Source organism: Micromesistius poutassou, assembly GCF_964030765.1.
Source record: "Micromesistius poutassou genome assembly, contig: SCAFFOLD_4797, whole genome shotgun sequence".
In the NCBI taxonomy this organism is placed as follows: domain Eukaryota; kingdom Metazoa; phylum Chordata; class Actinopteri; order Gadiformes; family Gadidae; genus Micromesistius; species Micromesistius poutassou.
The window spans coordinates 91-19,307 of NW_028177613.1; the positions used below are offsets into that span (position 1 = coordinate 91).

General features: G+C 48.2%; 2 protein-coding genes across 2 annotated transcripts; both read right to left on the minus strand.

Annotated features, from left to right (window-relative positions):
* Positions 1-1,794: 1,794 nt before the first annotated feature.
* LOC311375867 (tubulin epsilon chain-like) lies at positions 1,795-6,268 on the minus strand (the record flags this gene model as incomplete). The annotated part of the gene is made up of 8 exons (XM_084490895.1): positions 6,131-6,268; positions 5,839-5,912; positions 5,569-5,621; positions 5,338-5,392; positions 4,881-4,996; positions 3,499-3,620; positions 2,809-2,996; positions 1,795-1,949 (listed from the first exon to the last, which is right to left on the minus strand). Coding segments are annotated over exons 1-8 (788 nt in total), but the record flags the coding sequence as incomplete, so codon positions are not given.
* Positions 6,269-7,140: 872 nt separating this feature from the next.
* On the minus strand, positions 7,141-12,925 carry LOC311375866 (laminin subunit alpha-4-like). Its single transcript, XM_084490894.1, has 6 exons — positions 12,562-12,925; positions 11,494-11,647; positions 10,766-10,896; positions 10,097-10,190; positions 9,800-9,919; positions 7,141-9,415 (listed from the first exon to the last, which is right to left on the minus strand). The coding sequence occupies exons 2-6, from the start codon at positions 11,609-11,611 to the stop codon at positions 9,270-9,272; spliced, it is 609 nt and encodes a 202-aa protein (XP_084347020.1). The 5' UTR covers positions 11,612-11,647; positions 12,562-12,925; the 3' UTR covers positions 7,141-9,269.
* Between the last annotated feature and the right edge of the window lie 6,292 nt (positions 12,926-19,217).

Sequence of the window (19,217 nt, forward strand, 5' to 3'; positions counted from 1 at the left end):
TAGTTGTGTGGGGTTAGTTGTGTTAGTTGTGTGGGGTTAGTCCTGTGGGGTTAGTTGTGTGGGGTTAGTCCTGTGGGGTTAGTTGTGTTAGTTGTGTGGGGTTAGTTGTGTTAGTTGTGTGGGGTTAGTTGTGTTAGTTGTGTGGGGTTAGTTGTGTTAGTTGTGAGGGGTTAGTCCTGTTAGTTGTGTGGGGTGAGTTGTGTTAGTTGTGTGGGGTTAGTCCTGTTAGTCCTGTGGGGTTAGTTGTGTTAGTTGTGTGGGGTTAGTCCTGTTAGTTGTGTGGGGTTAGTCCTGTGGGGTTAGTTGTGTTAGTTGTGTGGGGTTAGTCGTGTGGGGTTAGTTGTGTTAGTTGTGTGGGGTTAGTCCTGTTAGTCCTGTGGGGTTAGTTGTGTTAGTTGTGTGGGGTTAGTCCTGTTAGTCCTGTGGGGTTAGTCCTGTTAGTTGTGTGGGGTTAGTCCTGTTAGTTGTGTGGGGTTAGTCCTGTTAGTCGTGTGGGGTTAGTCCTGTTAGTTGTGTGGGGTTAGTCCTGTTAGTCGTGTGGGGTTAGTCGTGTGGGGTTAGTCGTGTGGGGTTAGTCGTGTGGGGTTAGTCGTGTGGGGTTAGTCGTGTGGGGTTAGTCCTGTGGGGTTAGTTGTGTGAGTCCTGTGGGGTTAGTTGTGTTAGTCCTGTGGGGTTAGTCGTGTGGGGTTAGTCCTGTGGGGTTAGTTGTGTTGGGTTAGTCCTGTGGGGTTAGTTGTGTTAGTCCTGTGGGGTTAGTCGTGTGGGGTTAGTCCTGTGGGGTTAGTCCTGTGGGGTTAGTCGTGTGGGGTTAGTCCTGTGGGGTTAGTTGTGTTGGGTTAGTCCTGTGGGGTTAGTTGTGTTAGTCCTGTGGGGTTAGTTGTGTTAGTCCTGTGGGGTTAGTCCTGTGGGGTTAGTTGTGTTGGGTTAGTCCTGTGGGGTTAGTTGTGTTAGTCCTGTGGGGTTAGTCGTGTGGGGTTAGTCCTGTGGGGTTAGTTGTGTTAGTCCTGTGGGGTTAGTTGTGTGAGTTGTGTGGGGTTAGTTGTGTTAGTCCTGTGGGGTTAGTCCTGTGGGGTTAGTCCTGTGGGGTTAGTTGTGTTGGGTTAGTCCTGTGGGGTTAGTTGTGTTAGTTGTGTGGGGTTAGTTGTGTTAGTCCTGTGGGGTTAGTCCTGTGGGGTTAGTTGTGTTAGTTGTGTGGGGTTAGTTGTGTTAGTCCTGTGGGGTTAGTCCTGTGGGGTTAGTTGTGTGAGTTGTGTGGGGTTAGTTGTGTTAGTCCTGTGGGGTTAGTTGTGTGGGGTTAGTCCTGTGGGGTTAGTTGTGTGAGTTGTGTGGGGTTAGTTGTGTTAGTCCTGTGGGGTTAGTTGTGTGAGTTGTGTGGGGTTAGTTGTGTTAGTCCTGTGGGGTTAGTTGTGTGGGGTTAGTCCTGTGGGGTTAGTTGTGTGAGTTGTGTGGGGTTAGTTGTGTTAGTCCTGTGGGGTTAGTTGTGTGAGTTGTGTGGGGTTAGTTGTGTTAGTCGTGTGGGGTTAGTCGTGTGGGGTTAGTTGTGTTAGTCCTGTGGGGTTAGTTGTGTTAGTCCTGTGGGGTTAGTTGTGTTAGTCCTGTGGGGTTAGTTGGGTTAGTCCTGTGGGGTTAGTTGTGTTAGTTGTGTGGGGTTAGTTGTGTTAGTCCTGTGGGGTTAGTCCTGTGGGGTTAGTCGTGTGAGTTGTGTGGGGTTAGTTGTGTTAGTCCTGTGGGGTTAGTCCTGTGGGGTTAGTTGTGTGGGTTAGTCCTGTGGGGTTAGTCCTGTGGGTGAGTTACCTGGTGAGGCTGAGCAGCAGGTTGGCTATGATGTTGTTCATGCTGTCGAAGGGTTTCTCTGGTCCTCCTCCCGGGTTGGAGGTGAGGTCTGCCTTCACCCCGGGACCCGGGCCGCGGGACAGGAGCCGGACCCCGGTCAGGATGTCCACCAGAGACTGGAGAACACAGAACACACCCCACAGTCACAGCCAGTCCCAGAGTCTCTCTGAACCACTATGAGCTCTAGACCAGTTACCAGTCCCAGTCTCTTACTTAGTGGTGTATACACCAGGTGAGTTACTACAGGTAAATAACCAGGTGAGGTACTAACTACAGGTGAGTTACCAGGTGAGTTACTACAGGTAAATAACCAGGTGAGGTACTAACTACAGGTGAGTTACCAGGTGAGTTACTACTACACACCAGGTGAGTTACTACAGGTGAGTCACCAGGTGAGTTACTACAGGTGAGTCACCAGGTGAGGTACTACAGGTGAGTCACCAGGTGAGGTACTACAGGTGAGTCACCAGGTGAGTCACCAGGCGAGTCACCAGGTGAGGTACTACAGGTGAGTCACCAGGTGAGGTACTACAGGTGAGTCACCAGGTGAGGTACTACAGGTGAGTCACCAGGTGAGTCACCAGGCGAGTCACCAGGTGAGGTACTACAGGTGAGTCACCAGGTGAGGTACTACAGGTGAGTCACCAGGTGAGTCACCAGGCGAGTCACCAGGTGAGGTACTACAGGTGAGTCACCAGGTGAGGTACTACAGGTGAGTCACCAGGTGAGTCACCAGGCGAGTCACCAGGTGAGGTACTACAGGTGAGTCACCAGGTGAGGTACTACAGGTGAGTCACCAGGTGAGGTACTACAGGTGAGTCACCAGGTGAGGTACTACAGGTGAGTCACCAGGTGAGGTACTACAGGTGAGTCACCAGGTGAGGTACTACAGGTGAGTCACCAGGTGAGTCACCAGGTGAGTCACCAGGTGAGTCACCAGGTGAGTCACCAGGTGAGGCCTGCGGGGCCTCCTACCTGGTTCTCCACGGGCAGCACACAGTCGGCGTGCTCCGTGAGCTCCCTCATGGCGAGCACGCTGTTGTAGGGCGAGGTGACGACGTCGTCCTCGTCAGAGGGGTACACCGAAGTGACGATCCGACACACCTCCGGGAACTCCTCCTCCAGCAGCCCCAGGACCCGGGTCCCCAGCCCGGAGCCCGTGCCTGGGGGTCACAGGGTCAGGGGTCAGGCAGCTGACACAGGGCCAGGGGTCAGAGGTCAGAGGTTAGGGGCTTAACTCAGGGTCAGAGGTTAGGGGCTTAACTCAGGGTCAGAGGTCAGAGGTTAGGGGCTTAACTCAGGGTCAGAGGTCAGAGGTTAGGGGCTTATGGTTTTGGGGTACATTAGGAGGTTAGGGTTAGGAGGGTTAGAGTTAGCAGGTGGGTAAGGGTTAGGGTGAGGGTGAGGGGGGTAAAAGGTTATGGTTAGGGGGTTAGGGGGTCAGGGTTAGGGGTGTGAGGGTTAGGGTTAGGGGGTCAGGGTTAGGGGGTTAGGGTTAGGGTTAGGGGGTTAGGGTTATGGGGTTAGGGTTAGGGGGTTAGGGTTAGGGTTAGGGGGTCAGGGTTAGGGGGTTAGGGTTAGGGGGTCAGGAGGTTAGGGTTAGGGGTTCAGGGTTAGGGGTGTGAGGGTTAGGGTTAGGGTCAGGGTTAGGGTTAGGGTTCCCACCTCCGCCCATGGAGTGGATGAGGAAGAAGCACTGGAGGCAGTCACAGTGCTCCGCTGCCCTGCGGACCTTGTCCACGATCTGCTCCCGATAGGCCGAGCCATACGTCATGTGACCCACCGCCCTAGGACGCGCAGACAAGAGCAGCCAATCACATGAGACGACTAGAAACCGTGTTCTACGTGGTTGCTATGGTATTCTGGGTGGTTGCTAGGGTGTTCTAGCTGGTTGTATGGTGTTATAAGTGGTTGCTAGGTCCTTCTAGGGGGTTGATAGGGGGTTTAGTTAGAACATGATCATTAGAGATGTTTATGACCCAGTAAGATGTAGTCCTATAGATGTAGGGTTAGAGATGTTTATGACCCAGTAAGATGTAGTCCTATAGATGTAGGGTTAAAGATGTTTACGACCCAGTAGGATGTAGTCCTATAGATGTAGGGTTAAAGATGTTTACGACCCAGTAGGATGTAGTCCTATAGATGAAGGGTTAGAGATGTTTACGACCCAGTAGGATGTAGTCCTATAGATGTAGGGTTAAAGATGTTTACGACGGAGTAGGATGTAGTCCTATAGATGTAGAGTTAGAGATGTTTATGACCCAGTAGGATGTAGTCCTATAGATGTAGGGTTAAAGATGTTTATGACCCAGTAGGATGTAGTCCTATAGATGTAGGGTTAAAGATGTTTACGACCCAGTAGGATGTAGTCCTATAGATGTAGGGTTAAAGATGTTTACGACGGAGTAGGATGTAGTCCTATAGATGTAGAGTTAGAGATGTTTATGACCCAGTAGGATGTAGTCCTATAGATGTAGGGTTAAAGATGTTTATGACCCAGTAGGATGTAGTCCTATAGATGTAGGGTTAAAGATGTTTACGACCCAGTAGGATGTAGTCCTATAGATGTAGGGTTAGAGATGTTTACGACCCAGTAGGATGTAGTCCTATAGATGTAGGGTTAAAGATGTTTACGACCCAGTAGGATGTAGTCCTATAGATGTAGGGTTAGAGATGTTTACGACCCAGTAGGATGTAGTCCTATAGATGTAGGGTTAAAGATGTTTACGACGGAGTAGGATGTAGTCCTATAGATGTAGGGTTAGAGATGTTTACGACCCAGTAGGATGTAGTCCTATAGATGTAGGGTTAAAGATGTTTACGACGGAGTAGGATGTAGTCCTATAGATGTAGAGTTAAAGATGTTTATGACCCAGTAGGATGTAGTCCTATAGATGTAGGGTTAAAGATGTTTACGACCCAGTAGGATGTAGTCCTATAGATGTAGGGTTAAAGATGTTTACGACCCAGTAGGATGTAGTCCTATAGATGTAGAGTTAAAGATGTTTACGACGGAGTAGGATGTAGTCCTATAGATGTAGGGTTACCAGTTGTTCCCGGAGCCCGACACGTCGGTCAGGAGCTGCGTGGTGTCAAACAGGTCCCTCAGCGGACCCTGCACAATCTGGGCGACCACGCCCTCCTCCATGTCCACCAGCACCGCCTAGTGGACGACCAGAGAACTACACTGAGCCACCAGCACCGCCTAGTGGACGACCAGAGAACTACACTGAGCCACCAGCACCGCCTAGTGGACGACCAGAGAACTACACTGAGCCACCAGCACCGCCTAGTGGACGACCAGAGAACTACACTGAGCCACCAGCACCGCCTAGTGGACGACCAGAGAACTACACTGAGCCACCAGCACCGCCTAGTGGACGACCAGTAATGGAAACACTAATGTCATGTTAATGCCAGGCACTACGCACACAACAATGAAAATGTCCAGGCCTTATTATGAATCGCTAACCTTCCGTTACTTCTGAATAAATCTAAATTTACCCGCGCTTTGAGCTGCTGGATTCTCCCGCCCACGATGTCACAGGTTCCTGCACCCCTGTCGTGAGGAAAGAACACAAGGTGACCCTTAACCTCAGACCCCGACACAGGACTGGAGGTAAGGCTGTTGGTAGCTAGGATACAGGTTGACCCCTGACCCCTACCCAGGACTAGAGGTCAAGCTGTTGGTAGCTAGGATACGGGGTTGACCCCTGAACCCGAGGTCGGCAGTACCTTGAGTCCACGTTCCGGAAAAAACTACCCAGAGCCTCATCATATACTCCTTTCTAGAGGAGAGAGAGAGAGAGAGAGAGAGAGAGAGAGCGAGAGAGAGAGAGAGAGAGAGAAAGACATATACTTACAGGATTAGGAGATACATATATATATAGGATTAGGAATCATTTAAATATCACACACACTCACACACACACACACACACACACACACACACACACACACACACACACACACACACACACACACACACACACACACAAAACTCACCTTGTTGACGTGTGCATGTTCTCTGAGCGCCAAGTCCCAGAACCGACACCCAACCTGGTTACCACACTGGCCGACTACACACACACACACACACACACACACACACACACACACACACACACACACACACACACACACACACACACACACACACACACACACACACACTGATAAAATGTACAGTATATACAGGTAGTTTGACCCAGTCGTTGTGTTAACAAACTGTCGACTGTTTCCATGACGGTAACCGCCGCTGGCTTTATGAATATTTCATGAACCTCGCACTACTCACCCTGCACGACTACGGACTGCGTCATGTTGGTCGTTAATATAAGCTGTTAAATCGTACGTTTTTAGTTTATCTAAGTTATAATTACTATCACTTGTTTACAAACGAGGCTTCAGACAGACTTCAGCTTTGAGTTCCCCGCCTCTGATTGGTCGCGCGTTGATGACGACGAGTGATTCGGTATCCATAGAAACCAAACCGACCGAGTAGACACCGTGAATGAAGTGTTGTGTTTACAGTGTTACTCACGTTGTATTCATTAAATAATTAACTGTTCATAATTAAAATTCTTTAAACATTGTCTAAGAACCATGCTCCCAATATAATAAATGAAAGAAATGTCCAACTCTGTCATGACTCTTTTTCTCCTCACGGTCTTCTGTCCCCAGCAGGGGGAGCTGTTTAGCTGTTTAATAGTTGCGTCTGGAGTCTGGTGTATCCATAGTATGAATATTTATTTCCATAGTTATATTAATATCTGGTGTTTCCATAGTTGTATAAATATTTATTTCCATAGTTATATTAATATATGATGTTTCCATAGTAGTATAAATATTTATTTCCATAGTTTTATACATCCTTTATACATCTCCATCCTGAGTGGGATCGCTTCTACTATGCTTGTACTTCCATATTCTGGCCCATTATGTGCTACTGGTCTGGTTTTCACATTCATGGGGTATTTTATATAGACAAATCTATTTATACATACAAAATAAACAAGGTAAGATTAGTTAAGATAAATATTAGCATACCTCTCAATGTTTAAAAATGTCATAAGAGCTGTAGGACATTTAGAACGATTGGTATCTGCATTAAGAAGGGAATCTTAACTGGGCATAATGTAGTCAGACATCCAATGGAATCTGGCTTTTATGATTTTGATGTCTCCCAGATAAAAAAGTACCACACTATGACATGATGAGCTAACCCTTACCATGCATAATGGAATATATTATCTGGAACATTTAGTCAGAAATAAATCAAATGCAATCCAACAAGAGAGTGTAAAAGTTGATTTATTCATCGGGGAACGCAGTAGAAAAAGAATGGAAAAAACACAGCTGTGTACAAATTAATGTGTATTTACGTTCTACATCTGGGATGAGTTCAGCATCACACATCTGGGATGAGTTCCACATCTGGGGTGAGTTCCACATCTGGGATGAGTTCTACATCTGGGATGAGTTCTACATCACACATCTGGGATGAGTTCCACATCTGGGATGAGTTCTACATCACACATCTGGGATGAGTTCCACATCTGGGATGAGTTCTACATCACACATCTGGGATGAGTTCCACATCTGGGATGAGTTCCTCATCACACATCTGGGATGAGTTCCACGTCTGGGGTGAGTTCCACGTCTGGGGTGAGTTCCACGTCTGGGGTGAGTTCCGCATCTGGGATGAGTTCCTCATCACACATCTGTGATCTCCTCTGGGTGGGTAAGACTAAGTCCACATTAATACTAAATCTATTGTGACACCGGTTCTCGTCTCTCTGATGGTAAAACATTCTTCTGATGGGATTCTGTTGCTGTGAGACACGCCCCGTTTGAAAAACAACAAACAAGTAAACACAAACAAGGGTGTAGAAAGGGCCTCATGACATCACCATAACATCACCATGACATCACTCTGACATCATCACTCCTCGTCACTCTGACATCACTCTGACATAAGTACTATAACGCCACCTTCAAAAATGCTCGAAGTTTCCGGTAGTTTCGGAGGTTCGGACCTTAAGCTCGGAGGAAAGTGCTTTGAACAATCTGCTGGCTGGGTCGGAGTTTTTCCGCTCGCGGGTTTCGTGCGGGAGTTAAGAAACCCGAGTGCTCCGAGATCACGCCACAACGACGGCGGCCCCTTTCACTGATAGACTAAGGTGAACCTGCAGCGAGCGTTAACAGGCGAGTTAAGGGTTAGCTTAGGGTCTGAGACCAATCTGTTAATTATCCCCAGAGTCAGGATTTAGTTACTATGCAACAAATAGCTGGAATAAACTCCCTGAGGATTTAAGACTTGCCCCAACTCTGACAGCTTTTAAAACAAGACTGAAGACTTTTATGTTTGCTTTAGCTTTCTGCTAAATCTTAAATCTACAACGCTTCTATTTTTAAATTTTATTAGTAACTTTGCCTTTATTTTCTCACTTTCTAAAATGCATTTTTTAAACTCTGCCTTTCTAAAATGTTTTTTTTAAACTTTGCCTTTATTTTCTATCTATTTTACTTTTTACTTATCTATTATTTTCTTTTATTGTATGACAATGTTTATATGTGAAGCACTTTGAGTCTGCCTTGTGTATGAAAAGTGCTATATAAATAAAGTTGCCTTGCCTTGCCTTAACACCCCTTCTAACGTTTGCATTACGATACATTATAGCTTACAATTATAAACAACCCCCCTGATCAATTCTCACTCGTGTTCAACCATCGCAAGCAGTTCTACTAATAACGGATTCATCTGATTCAGCAGAGAAGAGCAGAGAGGCCCCTGTGGGCGTCCGTACTCGTAGTTGTTATGAAGTCTAGTCTGAAGAACGATCTGTTTCTGCGGTTTTGTGTCGTAGCCTACGAACCTCTGAGGGGCGTTTCCTGAACACTCTCTTCTTTCGGAAGAAGGGAAGGTTTACGTAAAGACACGAAAGAGCTTCCAAACCTCCGAGCTGTTTTGAAGGCGGCATAAGACTGAACAGGAAGTGGAGAGGAGGTCTAGAGGAAGTACTATAAGACTGAACAGGAAGTGGAGAGGAGGTCTAGAGGAAGTGACTATAAGACTGAACAGGAAGTGGAGAGGAGGTCTAGAGGAAGTGACTATAAGACTGAACAGGACGTGGAGAGGAGGTCTAGAGGAAGTGACTATAAGACTGAACAGGACGTGGAGAGGAGGTCTAGAGGAAGTGACTATAAGACTGAACAGGAAGTGGAGAGGAGGTGTAGAGGAAGTGACTATAAGACTGAACAGGAAGTGGAGAGGAGGTGTAGCGGAAGTGACTATAAGACTGAACAGGAAGTGGAGAGGAGGTGTAGCGGAAGTGACTATAAGACTGAACAGGAAGTGGAGAGGAGGTGTAGCGGAAGTCGTAATGGATTGAGCAGGAAGTGCAGAGGGGGGGGGCGCCACGGGACAGGAAGTCCTAGGCGGTGGGGCAGCTGCCGACGGCCACGGCGCCGCTGACCAGCGCCGCCTTGGTGAAGCTGACGGGGCCGCCGTTGACGGACAGGCCCCTCATGCAGCCCGCGTAGGGCCGCCGGGTGGCCACGCCCTCCGGGACCAGGTCCTCTGCAGGGGCAGACAGACACAACCGCCATCACCACTCTGACATCATCACTACATCATCACCACTCTGACATCATCACTACATCATCACCACTCTGACATCATCACGACCTCACTCTGACATCATCACCATTCTGACATCATCACCACTCTGACATCATCACGACCTCATCATCATCACGACATCACTATGACATCATCGCAACCTCACTATGACATCATCACCACTCTGACATCATCACAACCTCACTATGACATCATCACAACCTCATCACTCATCATCCATATTCTCTCTCTCTCTCTCTCTCTCTCTCTCTCTCTCTCTCTCTCTCCCCCTCTCTCTCTCTCTCTCTCTCTCTCTCGTTAATAAAAGGTATTGTCTCTCACCCGGCGCCCCCCCGATGAACACGGGGGATTCCGTCTCCATGGCGACGAGGTTCAGCGGCCCCACGGTGTGGTCCACCTCGGAGTCCACGTCCAGCTGGACCACGTTGGCATCGCGGATCACTGGGAACAGACGCGCCGCGCGTCACCACCACGACCACACATCACCATGACAACCAAACACACCTCTCGTCACTACAGCAACCCAAACACACCGCGCGTCACCATGACAACCAAACACACCTCTCGTCACTACAGCAACCCAAACACACCGCGCGTCACCATGACAACATAACTCACCGGTGATGCGGTGCCAGGCCCCGGTGCACAGCCCGCCACGCGGAGCCACTTCTGTCAGGAACTGACGGACCCCCACGTTCACCAGGACCACCACCTGCACACCCAGCCACCAGCGGGTTACACCAGCAGGTTACACTGGTACGTTACACCAGCACGTTACACTGGTACGTTACACCAGCACGTTACACCAGCAGGTTACACCAGCAGGTTACACTGGTACGTTACACCAGCACGTTACACCAGCAGGTTACACCAGCAGGTTACACCAGCACGTTACACTGGTACGTTACACCAGCAGGTTACATCAGCACGTTACACCAGCAGGTTACACCAGCACGTTACACTGGTACGTTACACCAGCACGTTACACCAGCAGGTTACACCAGCAGGTTACACCAGCAGGTTACACCAGCACGTTACACCAGCAGGTTACACCAGCAGGTTACACCAGCAGGTTACACTGGTACGTTACACCAGCAGGTTACATCAGCAGGTTACATCAGCAGGTTACACCAGCACGTTACACCAGCACGTTACACCAGCACGTTACACCAGCACGTTACACCAGCAGGTTACACCAGCAGGTTACACCAGCACGTTACACCAGCACGTTACACCAGCAGGTTACATCACCCCCCCAGGAGGGGAGGCGGTCCGGCGGGTACTCACGGCTCCGTGGTGGAGGTAGACGGTCATGTACTCCTCCTCGGCCGCCTGGATGTGCACCAGCACCCCGGTGGCCACACGGGGGCGCACCTCCAGGGAGAGCTCCAGGCGCCGGCCCAGCACGGCCGTCTCGTCTGGGGGGGGGGGGGAGAGGGGGGGGGGAAACATGAGACCTCAGCTGCTGCCAGGAGCCCGGCCTACACTTCAACTCCTGCTGACCCCCCCCCCCTCTCCCAGCAGGGGAGGAGGGGCTGAACAGATGTTACCCCCTGTCCTCTGAGTCACTGGGAACCATGACATCGTTCATAACGATGTCATAATTATGACTTATGACATCACTATGAACGATGATATAATTATGACTTATGACATCATTATGAACGATGATATAATTGACTTATGACATCATTATGAACGATGACATAATTATGACTTATGACATCACTATGAACGATGATATAATTATGACTTATGACATCATTATGAACGATGACATAATTAGGACTTATGACATCATTATGACTTATGACATCGTTATGAACGATGATATAATTATGACTTATGACATCGTTATGAACGATGACATAATTATGACTTATGACATCATTATGAACGATGACATAATTATGACTTATGACATCATTATGAACGATGACATAATTATGACTTATGACATCACTATGAACGATGATATACTGGACACTGGATGGGTGGCGGGTTGCCGTGGTTACCCAGGGCGATGTACCCCCCCTCCTGGGAGAAGAAGGTTCCGGGCTCCCGGGGCCCGTCGTAGCAGGGCGTGGCCCCGAAGGTCGCGGAGGCCGAGGACAGCTGGCGGCCGTCCAGCATGAAGCGCCGAACACAACCGGACAGACTCTGGACAGACTGTAGAATGTAACGATTAATACAGTAACATACTGTAAATAACACTAACACAACCGGACAGACTCTGGACAGACTGTAGAATGTAACGATTAATACAGTAACATACTGTAAATAACACTAACACAACCGGACAGACTCTGGACAGACTGTAGAATATAACGATTAATACAGTAACATACTGCAAATAACACTAACACAACCGGACAGACTCTGGAGAGACTGTAGAATGTAACGATTAATACAGTAACATACTGTAAATAACACTAACACAACCGGACAGACTCTGGACAGACTGTAGAATGTAACGATTAATACAGTAACATACTGTAAATAACACTAACACAACCGGACAGACTCTGGACAGACTGTAGAATATAACGATTAATACAGTAACATACTGTAAATAACACTAACACAACCGGACAGACTCTGGACAGACTGTAGAATGTAACGATTAATACAGTAACATACTGTAAATAACACTAACACAACCGGACAGACTCTGGAGAGACTGTAGAATATAACGATTAATACAGTAACATACTGTAAATAACACTAACACAACCGGACAGACTCTGGAGAGACTGTAGAATATAACGATTAATACAGTAACATACTGTAAATAACACTAACACAACCGGACAGACTCTGGACAGACTGTAGAATGTAACGATTAATACAGTAACATACTGTAAATAACACTAACACAACCGGACAGACTCTGGAGAGACTATAGAATATAACGATTAATACAGTAATATATATATAACATTAACACCCAGAGAGGCTCTGGAGAGACTATAGAATATAACGATTAATATACACATTAATATGTATAACACTAATACAACCGATGATACACATATATATTTTTATATTGCTATAACAATATAGTATATTTAAAGTAAACATACCTGGATATTCTTGTGGGCGTGTCCTGGCGGGGCCCCGCCCACATACAGAGGGCTCTGGACGCGCCACGATTGGCCGACCCCAGGTGCCCGCTCTTCCTGCCCTGTGAGGTCATCGATGATCAGCTGACCCGTGCTACCGTCTCGGATACAGATCACCTGGAGATCACATCCAATTAATATCACCTGGAGAGTACATCCAATTAATATCACCTGGAGATCACATCCAATTAATATCACCTGGAGATCACATTCAATTAATATCACCTGGAGATCACATCCAATTAATATCACCTGGAGATCACATCCAATTAATATCACCTGGAGATTAAAATCAATTAATATCACCTGGAGATCACATCCAATTAATATCACCTGGAGATTAAAATCAATTAATATCACCTGGAGATTAAAATCAATGAAGATTAGATTTGATTAAACATGAAAGGGAATGTAAAGTGTGCGCGGCGCGACTATATCAGACTGAAGGCAGACGTCCTATAGGAGGTGCATTAGGTCCTATAGGAGGTGCATTAGGTCCTATAGGAGGTGCATTAGGTCCTAGTAGGAGGTGCATTAGGTCCTATAGGAGGTGCCTTAGGTCCTAGTAGGAGGTGCATTAGGTCCTAGTAGGAGGTGCACTAGGTCCTATAGGAGGTGCATTAGGTCCTATAGGAGGTGCATTAGGTCCTATAGGAGGTGCATTAGGTCCTATAGGAGGTGCATTAGGTCCTATAGGAGGTGCATTAGGTCCTAGTAGGAGGTGCATTAGGTCCTATAGGAGGTGCATTAGGTCCTAGGAGGTGCATTAGGTCCTATAGGAGGTGCATTAGGTCCTAGTAGGAGGTGCATTAGGTCCTAGTAGGAGGTGCATTAGGTCCTAGTAGGAGGTGCATTAGGTCCTATAGGAGGTGCATTAGGTCCTATAGGAGGTGCATTAGGTCCTAGTAGGAGGTGCATTAGGTCCTATAGGAGGTGCATTAGGTCCTATAGGAGGTGCATTAGGTCCTATAGGAGGTGCATTAGGTCCTAGTAGGAGGTGCATTAGGTCCTATAGGAGGTGCATTAGGTCCTAGTAGGAGGTGCATTAGGTCCTAGTAGGAGGTGCATTAGGTCCTATAGGAGGTGCATTAGGTCCTATAGGAGGTGCATTAGGTCCTATAGGAGGTGCATTAGGTCCTATAGGAGGTGCATTAGGTCCTATAGGAGGTGCATTAGGTCCTAGTAGGAGGTGCATTAGGTCCTATAGGAGGTGCATTAGGTCCTATAGGAGGTGCATTAGGTCCTAGTAGGAGGTGCATTAGGTCCTAGTAGGAGGTGCATTAGGTCCTATAGGAGGTGCATTAGGTCCTAGTAGGAGGTGCATTAGGTCCTAGTAGGAGGTGCATTAGGTCCTATAGGAGGTGCATTAGGTCCTATAGGAGGTGCATTAGGTCCTATAGGAGGTGCATTAGGTCCTATAGGAGGTGCATTAGGTCCTAGTAGGAGGTGCATTAGGTCCTAGTAGGAGGTGCATTAGGTCCTATAGGAGGTGCATTAGGTCCTATAGGAGGTGCACTAGGTCCTATAGGAGGTGCATTAGGTCCTAGTAGGAGGTGCCTTAGGTCCTATAGGAGGTGCATTAGGTCCTATAGGAGGTGCATTAGGTCCTAGTAGGAGGTGCATTAGGTCCTATAGGAGGTGCATTAGGTCCTAGTAGGAGGTGCATTAGGTCCTAGTAGGAGGTGCATTAGGTCCTATAGGAGGTGCATTAGGTCCTATAGGAGGTGCATTAGGTCCTATAGGAGGTGCATTAGGTCCTATAGGAGGTGCATTAGGTCCTATAGGAGGTGCATTAGGTCCTGGTAGGAGGTGCATTAGGTCCTAGTAGGAGGTGCATTAGGTCCTATAGGAGGTGCATTAGGTCCTAGTAGGAGGTGCATTAGGTCCTAGTAGGAGGTGCATTAGGTCCTAGTAGGAGGTGCATTAGGTCCTAGTAGGAGGTGCATTAGGTCCTAGTAGGAGGTGCATTAGGTCCTATAGGAGGTGCATTAGGTCCTATAGGAGGTGCATTAGGTCCTATAGGAGGTGCATTAGGTCCTATAGGAGGTGCATTAGGTCCTATAGGAGGTGCATTAGGTCCTATAGGAGGTGCATTAGGTCCTATAGGAGGTGCATTAGGTCCTAGTAGGAGGTGCATTAGGTCCTAGTAGGAGGTGCATTAGGTCCTAGTAGGAGGTGCATTAGGTCCTAGTAGGAGGTGCATTAGGTCCTATAGGAGGTGCATTAGGTCCTAGTAGGAGGTGCATTAGGTCCTATAGGAGGTGCATTAGGTCCTAGTAGGAGGTGCATTAGGTCCTAGTAGGAGGTGCATTAGGTCCTAGTAGGAGGTGCATTAGGTCCTAGTAGGAGGTGCATTAGGTCCTATAGGAGGTGCATTAGGTCCTAGTAGGAGGTGCATTAGGTCCTAGTAGGAGGTGCATTAGGTCCTAGTAGGAGGTGCATTAGGTCCTATAGGAGGTGCATTAGGTCCTAGTAGGAGGTGCATTAGGTCCTATAGGAGGTGCATTAGGTCCTAGTAGGAGGTGCATTAGGTCCTATAGGAGGTGCATTAGGTCCTAGTAGGAGGTGCATTAGGTCCTAGTAGGAGGTGCATTAGGTCCTAGTAGGAGGTGCATTAGGTCCTAGTAGGAGGTGCATTAGGTCCTAGTAGGAGGTGCATTAGGTCCTAGTAGGAGGTGCATTAGGTCCTAGTAGGAGGTGCATTAGGTCCTAGTAGGAGGTGCATTAGGTCCTATAGGAGGTGCATTAGGTCCTAGTAGGAGGTGCATTAGGTCCTAGTAGGAGGTGCATTAGGTCCTATAGGAGGTGCATTAGGTCCTAGTAGGAGGTGCATTAGGTCCTAGTAGGAGGTGCATTAGGTCCTAGTAGGAGGTGCATTAGGTCCTAGTAGGAGGTGCATTAGGTCCTAGTAGGAGGTGCATTAGGTCCTATAGGAGGTGCATTAGGTCCTATAGGAGGTGCATTAGGTCCTAGTAGGAGGTGCATTAGGTCCTAGTAGGAGGTGCATTAGGTCCTATAGGAGGTGCATTAGGTCCTATAGGAGGTGCATTAGGTCCTAGTAGGAGGTGCATTAGGTCCTAGTAGGAGGTGCATTAGGTCCTAGTAGGAGGTGCATTAGGTCCTAGTAGGAGGTGCATTAGGTCCTAGTAGGAGGTGCATTAGGTCCTAGTAGGAGGTGCATTAGGTCCTAGTAGGAGGTGCATTAGGTCCTATAGGAGGTGCATTAGGTCCTAGTAGGAGGTGCATTAGGTCCTAGTAGGAGGTGCATTAGGTCCTAGTAGGAGGTGCATTAGGTCCTATAGGAGGTGCATTAGGTCCTATAGGAGGTGCATTAGGTCCTAGTAGGAGGTGCATTAGGTCCTAGTAGGAGGTGCATTAGGTCCTAGTAGGAGGTGCATTAGGTCCTAGTAGGAGGTGCATTAGGTCCTAGTAGGAGGTGCATTAGGTCCTAGTAGGAGGTGCATTAGGTCCTATAGGAGGTGCATTAGGTCCTAGTAGGAGGTGCATTAGGTCCTATAGGAGGTGCATTAGGTCCTAGTAGGAGGTGCATTAGGTCCTAGTAGGAGGTGCATTAGGTCCTAGTAGGAGGTGCATTAGGTCCTAGTAGGAGGTGCATTAGGTCCTAGTAGGAGGTGCATTAGGTCCTAGTAGGAGGTGCATTAGGTCCTATAGGAGGTGCATTAGGTCCTAGTAGGAGGTGCATTAGGTCCTAGTAGGAGGTGCATTAGGTCCTAGTAGGAGGTGCATTAGGTCCTAGTAGGAGGTGCATTAGGTCCTAGTAGGAGGTGCATTAGGTCCTAGTAGGAGGTGCATTAGGTCCTATAGGAGGTGCATTAGGTCCTAGTAGGAGGTGCATTAGGTCCTATAGGAGGTGCATTAGGTCCTATAGGAGGTGCATTAGGTCCTAGTAGGAGGTGCATTAGGTCCTAGTAGGAGGTGCATTAGGTCCTAGTAGGAGGTGCATTAGGTCCTAGTAGGAGGTGCATTAGGTCCTATAGGAGGTGCATTAGGTCCTAGTAGGAGGTGCATTAGGTCCTAGTAGGAGGTGCATTAGGTCCTAGTAGGAGGTGCATTAGGTCCTAGTAGGAGGTGCATTAGGTCCTAGTAGGAGGTGCATTAGGTCCTAGTAGGAGGTGCATTAGGTCCTATAGGAGGTGCATTAGGTCCTATAGGAGGTGCATTAGGTCCTAGTAGGAGGTGCATTAGGTCCTAGTAGGAGGTGCATTAGGTCCTAGTAGGAGGTGCATTAGGTCCTAGTAGGAGGTGCATTAGGTCCTAGTAGGAGGTGCATTAGGTCCTGCATTAGGTCCTATAGGAGGTGCATTAGGTCCTATAGGAGGTGCATTAGGTCCTATAGGAGGTGCATTAGGTCCTAGTAGGAGGTGCATTAGGTCCTAGTAGGAGGTGCATTAGGTCCTGGTAGGAGGTGCATTAGGTCCTAGTAGGAGGTGCATTAGGTCCTATAGGAGGTGCATTAGGTCCTAGTAGGAGGTGCATTAGGTCCTAGTAGGAGGTGCATTAGGTCCTATAGGAGGTGCATTAGGTCCTATAGGAGGTGCATTAGGTCCTAGTAGGAGGTGCATTAGGTCCTAGTAGGAGGTGCATTAGGTCCTATAGGAGGTGCATTAGGTCCTATAGGAGGTGCATTAGGTCCTAGTAGGAGGTGCATTAGGTCCTAGTAGGAGGTGCATTAGGTCCTAGTAGGAGGTGCATTAGGTCCTAGTAGGAGGTGCATTAGGTCCTAGTAGGAGGTGCATTAGGTCCTAGTAGGAGGTGCATTAGGTCCTATAGGAGGTGCATTAGGTCCTAGTAGGAGGTGCATTAGGTCCTAGTAGGAGGTGCATTAGGTCCTATAGGAGGTGCATTAGGTCCTAGTAGGAGGTGCATTAGGTCCTAGTAGGAGGTGCATTAGGTCCTAGTAGGAGGTGCATTAGGTCCTATAGGAGGTGCATTAGGTCCTGTAGGAGGTGCATTAGGTCCTAGTAGGAGGTGCATTAGGTCCTATAGGAGGTGCATTAGGTCCTATAGGAGGTGCATTAGGTCCTAGTAGGAGGTGCATTAGGTCCTAGTAGGAGGTGCATTAGGTCCTAGTAGGAGGTGCATTAGGTCCTATAGGAGGTGCATTAGGTCCTAGTAGGAGGTGCATTAGGTCCTAGTAGGAGGTGCATTAGGTCCTATAGGAGGTGCATTAGGTCCTAGTAGGAGGTGCATTAGGTCCTAGTAGGAGGTGCATTAGGTCCTAGTAGGAGGTGCATTAGGTCCTATAGGAGGTGCATTAGGTCCTAGTAGGAGGTGCATTAGGTCCTAGTAGGAGGTGCATTAGGTCCTATAGGAGGTGCATTAGGTCCTAGTAGGAGGTGCATTAGGTCCTAGTAGGAGGTGCATTAGGTCCTAGTAGGAGGTGCATTAGGTCCTAGTAGGAGGTGCATTAGGTCCTAGTAGGAGGTGCATTAGGTCCTAGTAGGAGGTGCATTAGGTCCTAGTAGGAGGTGCATTAGGTCCTATAGGGAGGTTGCATTAGGTCCTATAGGAGGTGCATTAGGTCCTAGTAGGAGGTGCATTAGGTCCTAGTAGGAGGTGCATTAGGTCCTAGTAGGAGGTGCATTAGGTCCTAGTAGGAGGTGCATTAGGTCCTAGTAGGAGGTGCATTAGGTCCTAGTAGGAGGTGCATTAGGTCCTATAGGAGGTGCATTAGGTCCTAGTAGGAGGTGCATTAGGTCCTAGTAGGAGGTGCATTAGGTCCTATAGGAGGTGCATTAGGTCCTAGTAGGAGGTGCATTAGGTCCTAGTAGGAGGTGCATTAGGTCCTAGTAGGAGGTGCATTAGGTCCTAGTAGGAGGTGCATTAGGTCCTATAGGAGGTGCATTAGGTCCTAGTAGGAGGTGCATTAGGTCCTATAGGAGGTGCATTAGGTCCTAGTAGGAGGTGCATTAGGTCCTAGTAGGAGGTGCATTAGGTCCTATAGGAGGTGCATTAGGTCCTAGTAGGAGGTGCATTAGGTCCTAGTAGGAGGTGCATTAGGTCCTAGTAGGAGGTGCATTAGGTCCTAGTAGGAGGTGCATTAGGTCCTAGTAGGAGGTGCATTAGGTCCTATAGGAGGTGCATTAGGTCCTAGTAGGAGGTGCATTAGGTCCTAGTAGGAGGTGCATTAGGTCCTAGTAGGAGGTGCATTAGGTCCTAGTAGGAGGTGCATTAGGTCCTATAGGAGGTGCATTAGGTCCTAGTAGGAGGTGCATTAGGTCCTATAGGAGGTGCATTAGGTCCTATAGGAGGTGCATTAGGTCCTAGTAGGAGGTGCATTAGGTCCTATAGGAGGTGCATTAGGTCCTAGTAGGAGGTGCATTAGGTCCTATAGGAGGTGCATTAGGTCCTAGTAGGAGGTGCATTAGGTCCTAGTAGGAGGTGCATTAGGTCCTAGTAGGAGGTGCATTAGGTCCTAGTAGGAGGTGCATTAGGTCCTATAGGAGGTGCATTAGGTCCTAGTAGGAGGTGCATTAGGTCCTATAGGAGGTGCATTAGGTCCTAGTAGGAGGTGCATTAGGTCCTAGTAGGAGGTGCATTAGGTCCTATAGGAGGTGCATTAGGTCCTATAGGAGGTGCATTAGGTCCTAGTAGGA

Coding starts and splice junctions, on each gene's coding strand:
- LOC311375866 (XM_084490894.1), bottom strand. CDS start 11,611: ATGCTGGACGGCCGCCAGCTGTCCTCGGCCTCCGCGACCTTCGGGGCC. Junction 10,897..11,493: donor GGGGGGGTACATCGCCCTGG/GTAACCACGGCA, acceptor CCCCCCCCCCAG/ACGAGACGGCCGTGCTGGGC. Junction 9,920..10,096: donor GGCCTGGCACCGCATCACCG/GTGAGTTATGTT, acceptor GTCTGTTCCCAG/TGATCCGCGATGCCAACGTG.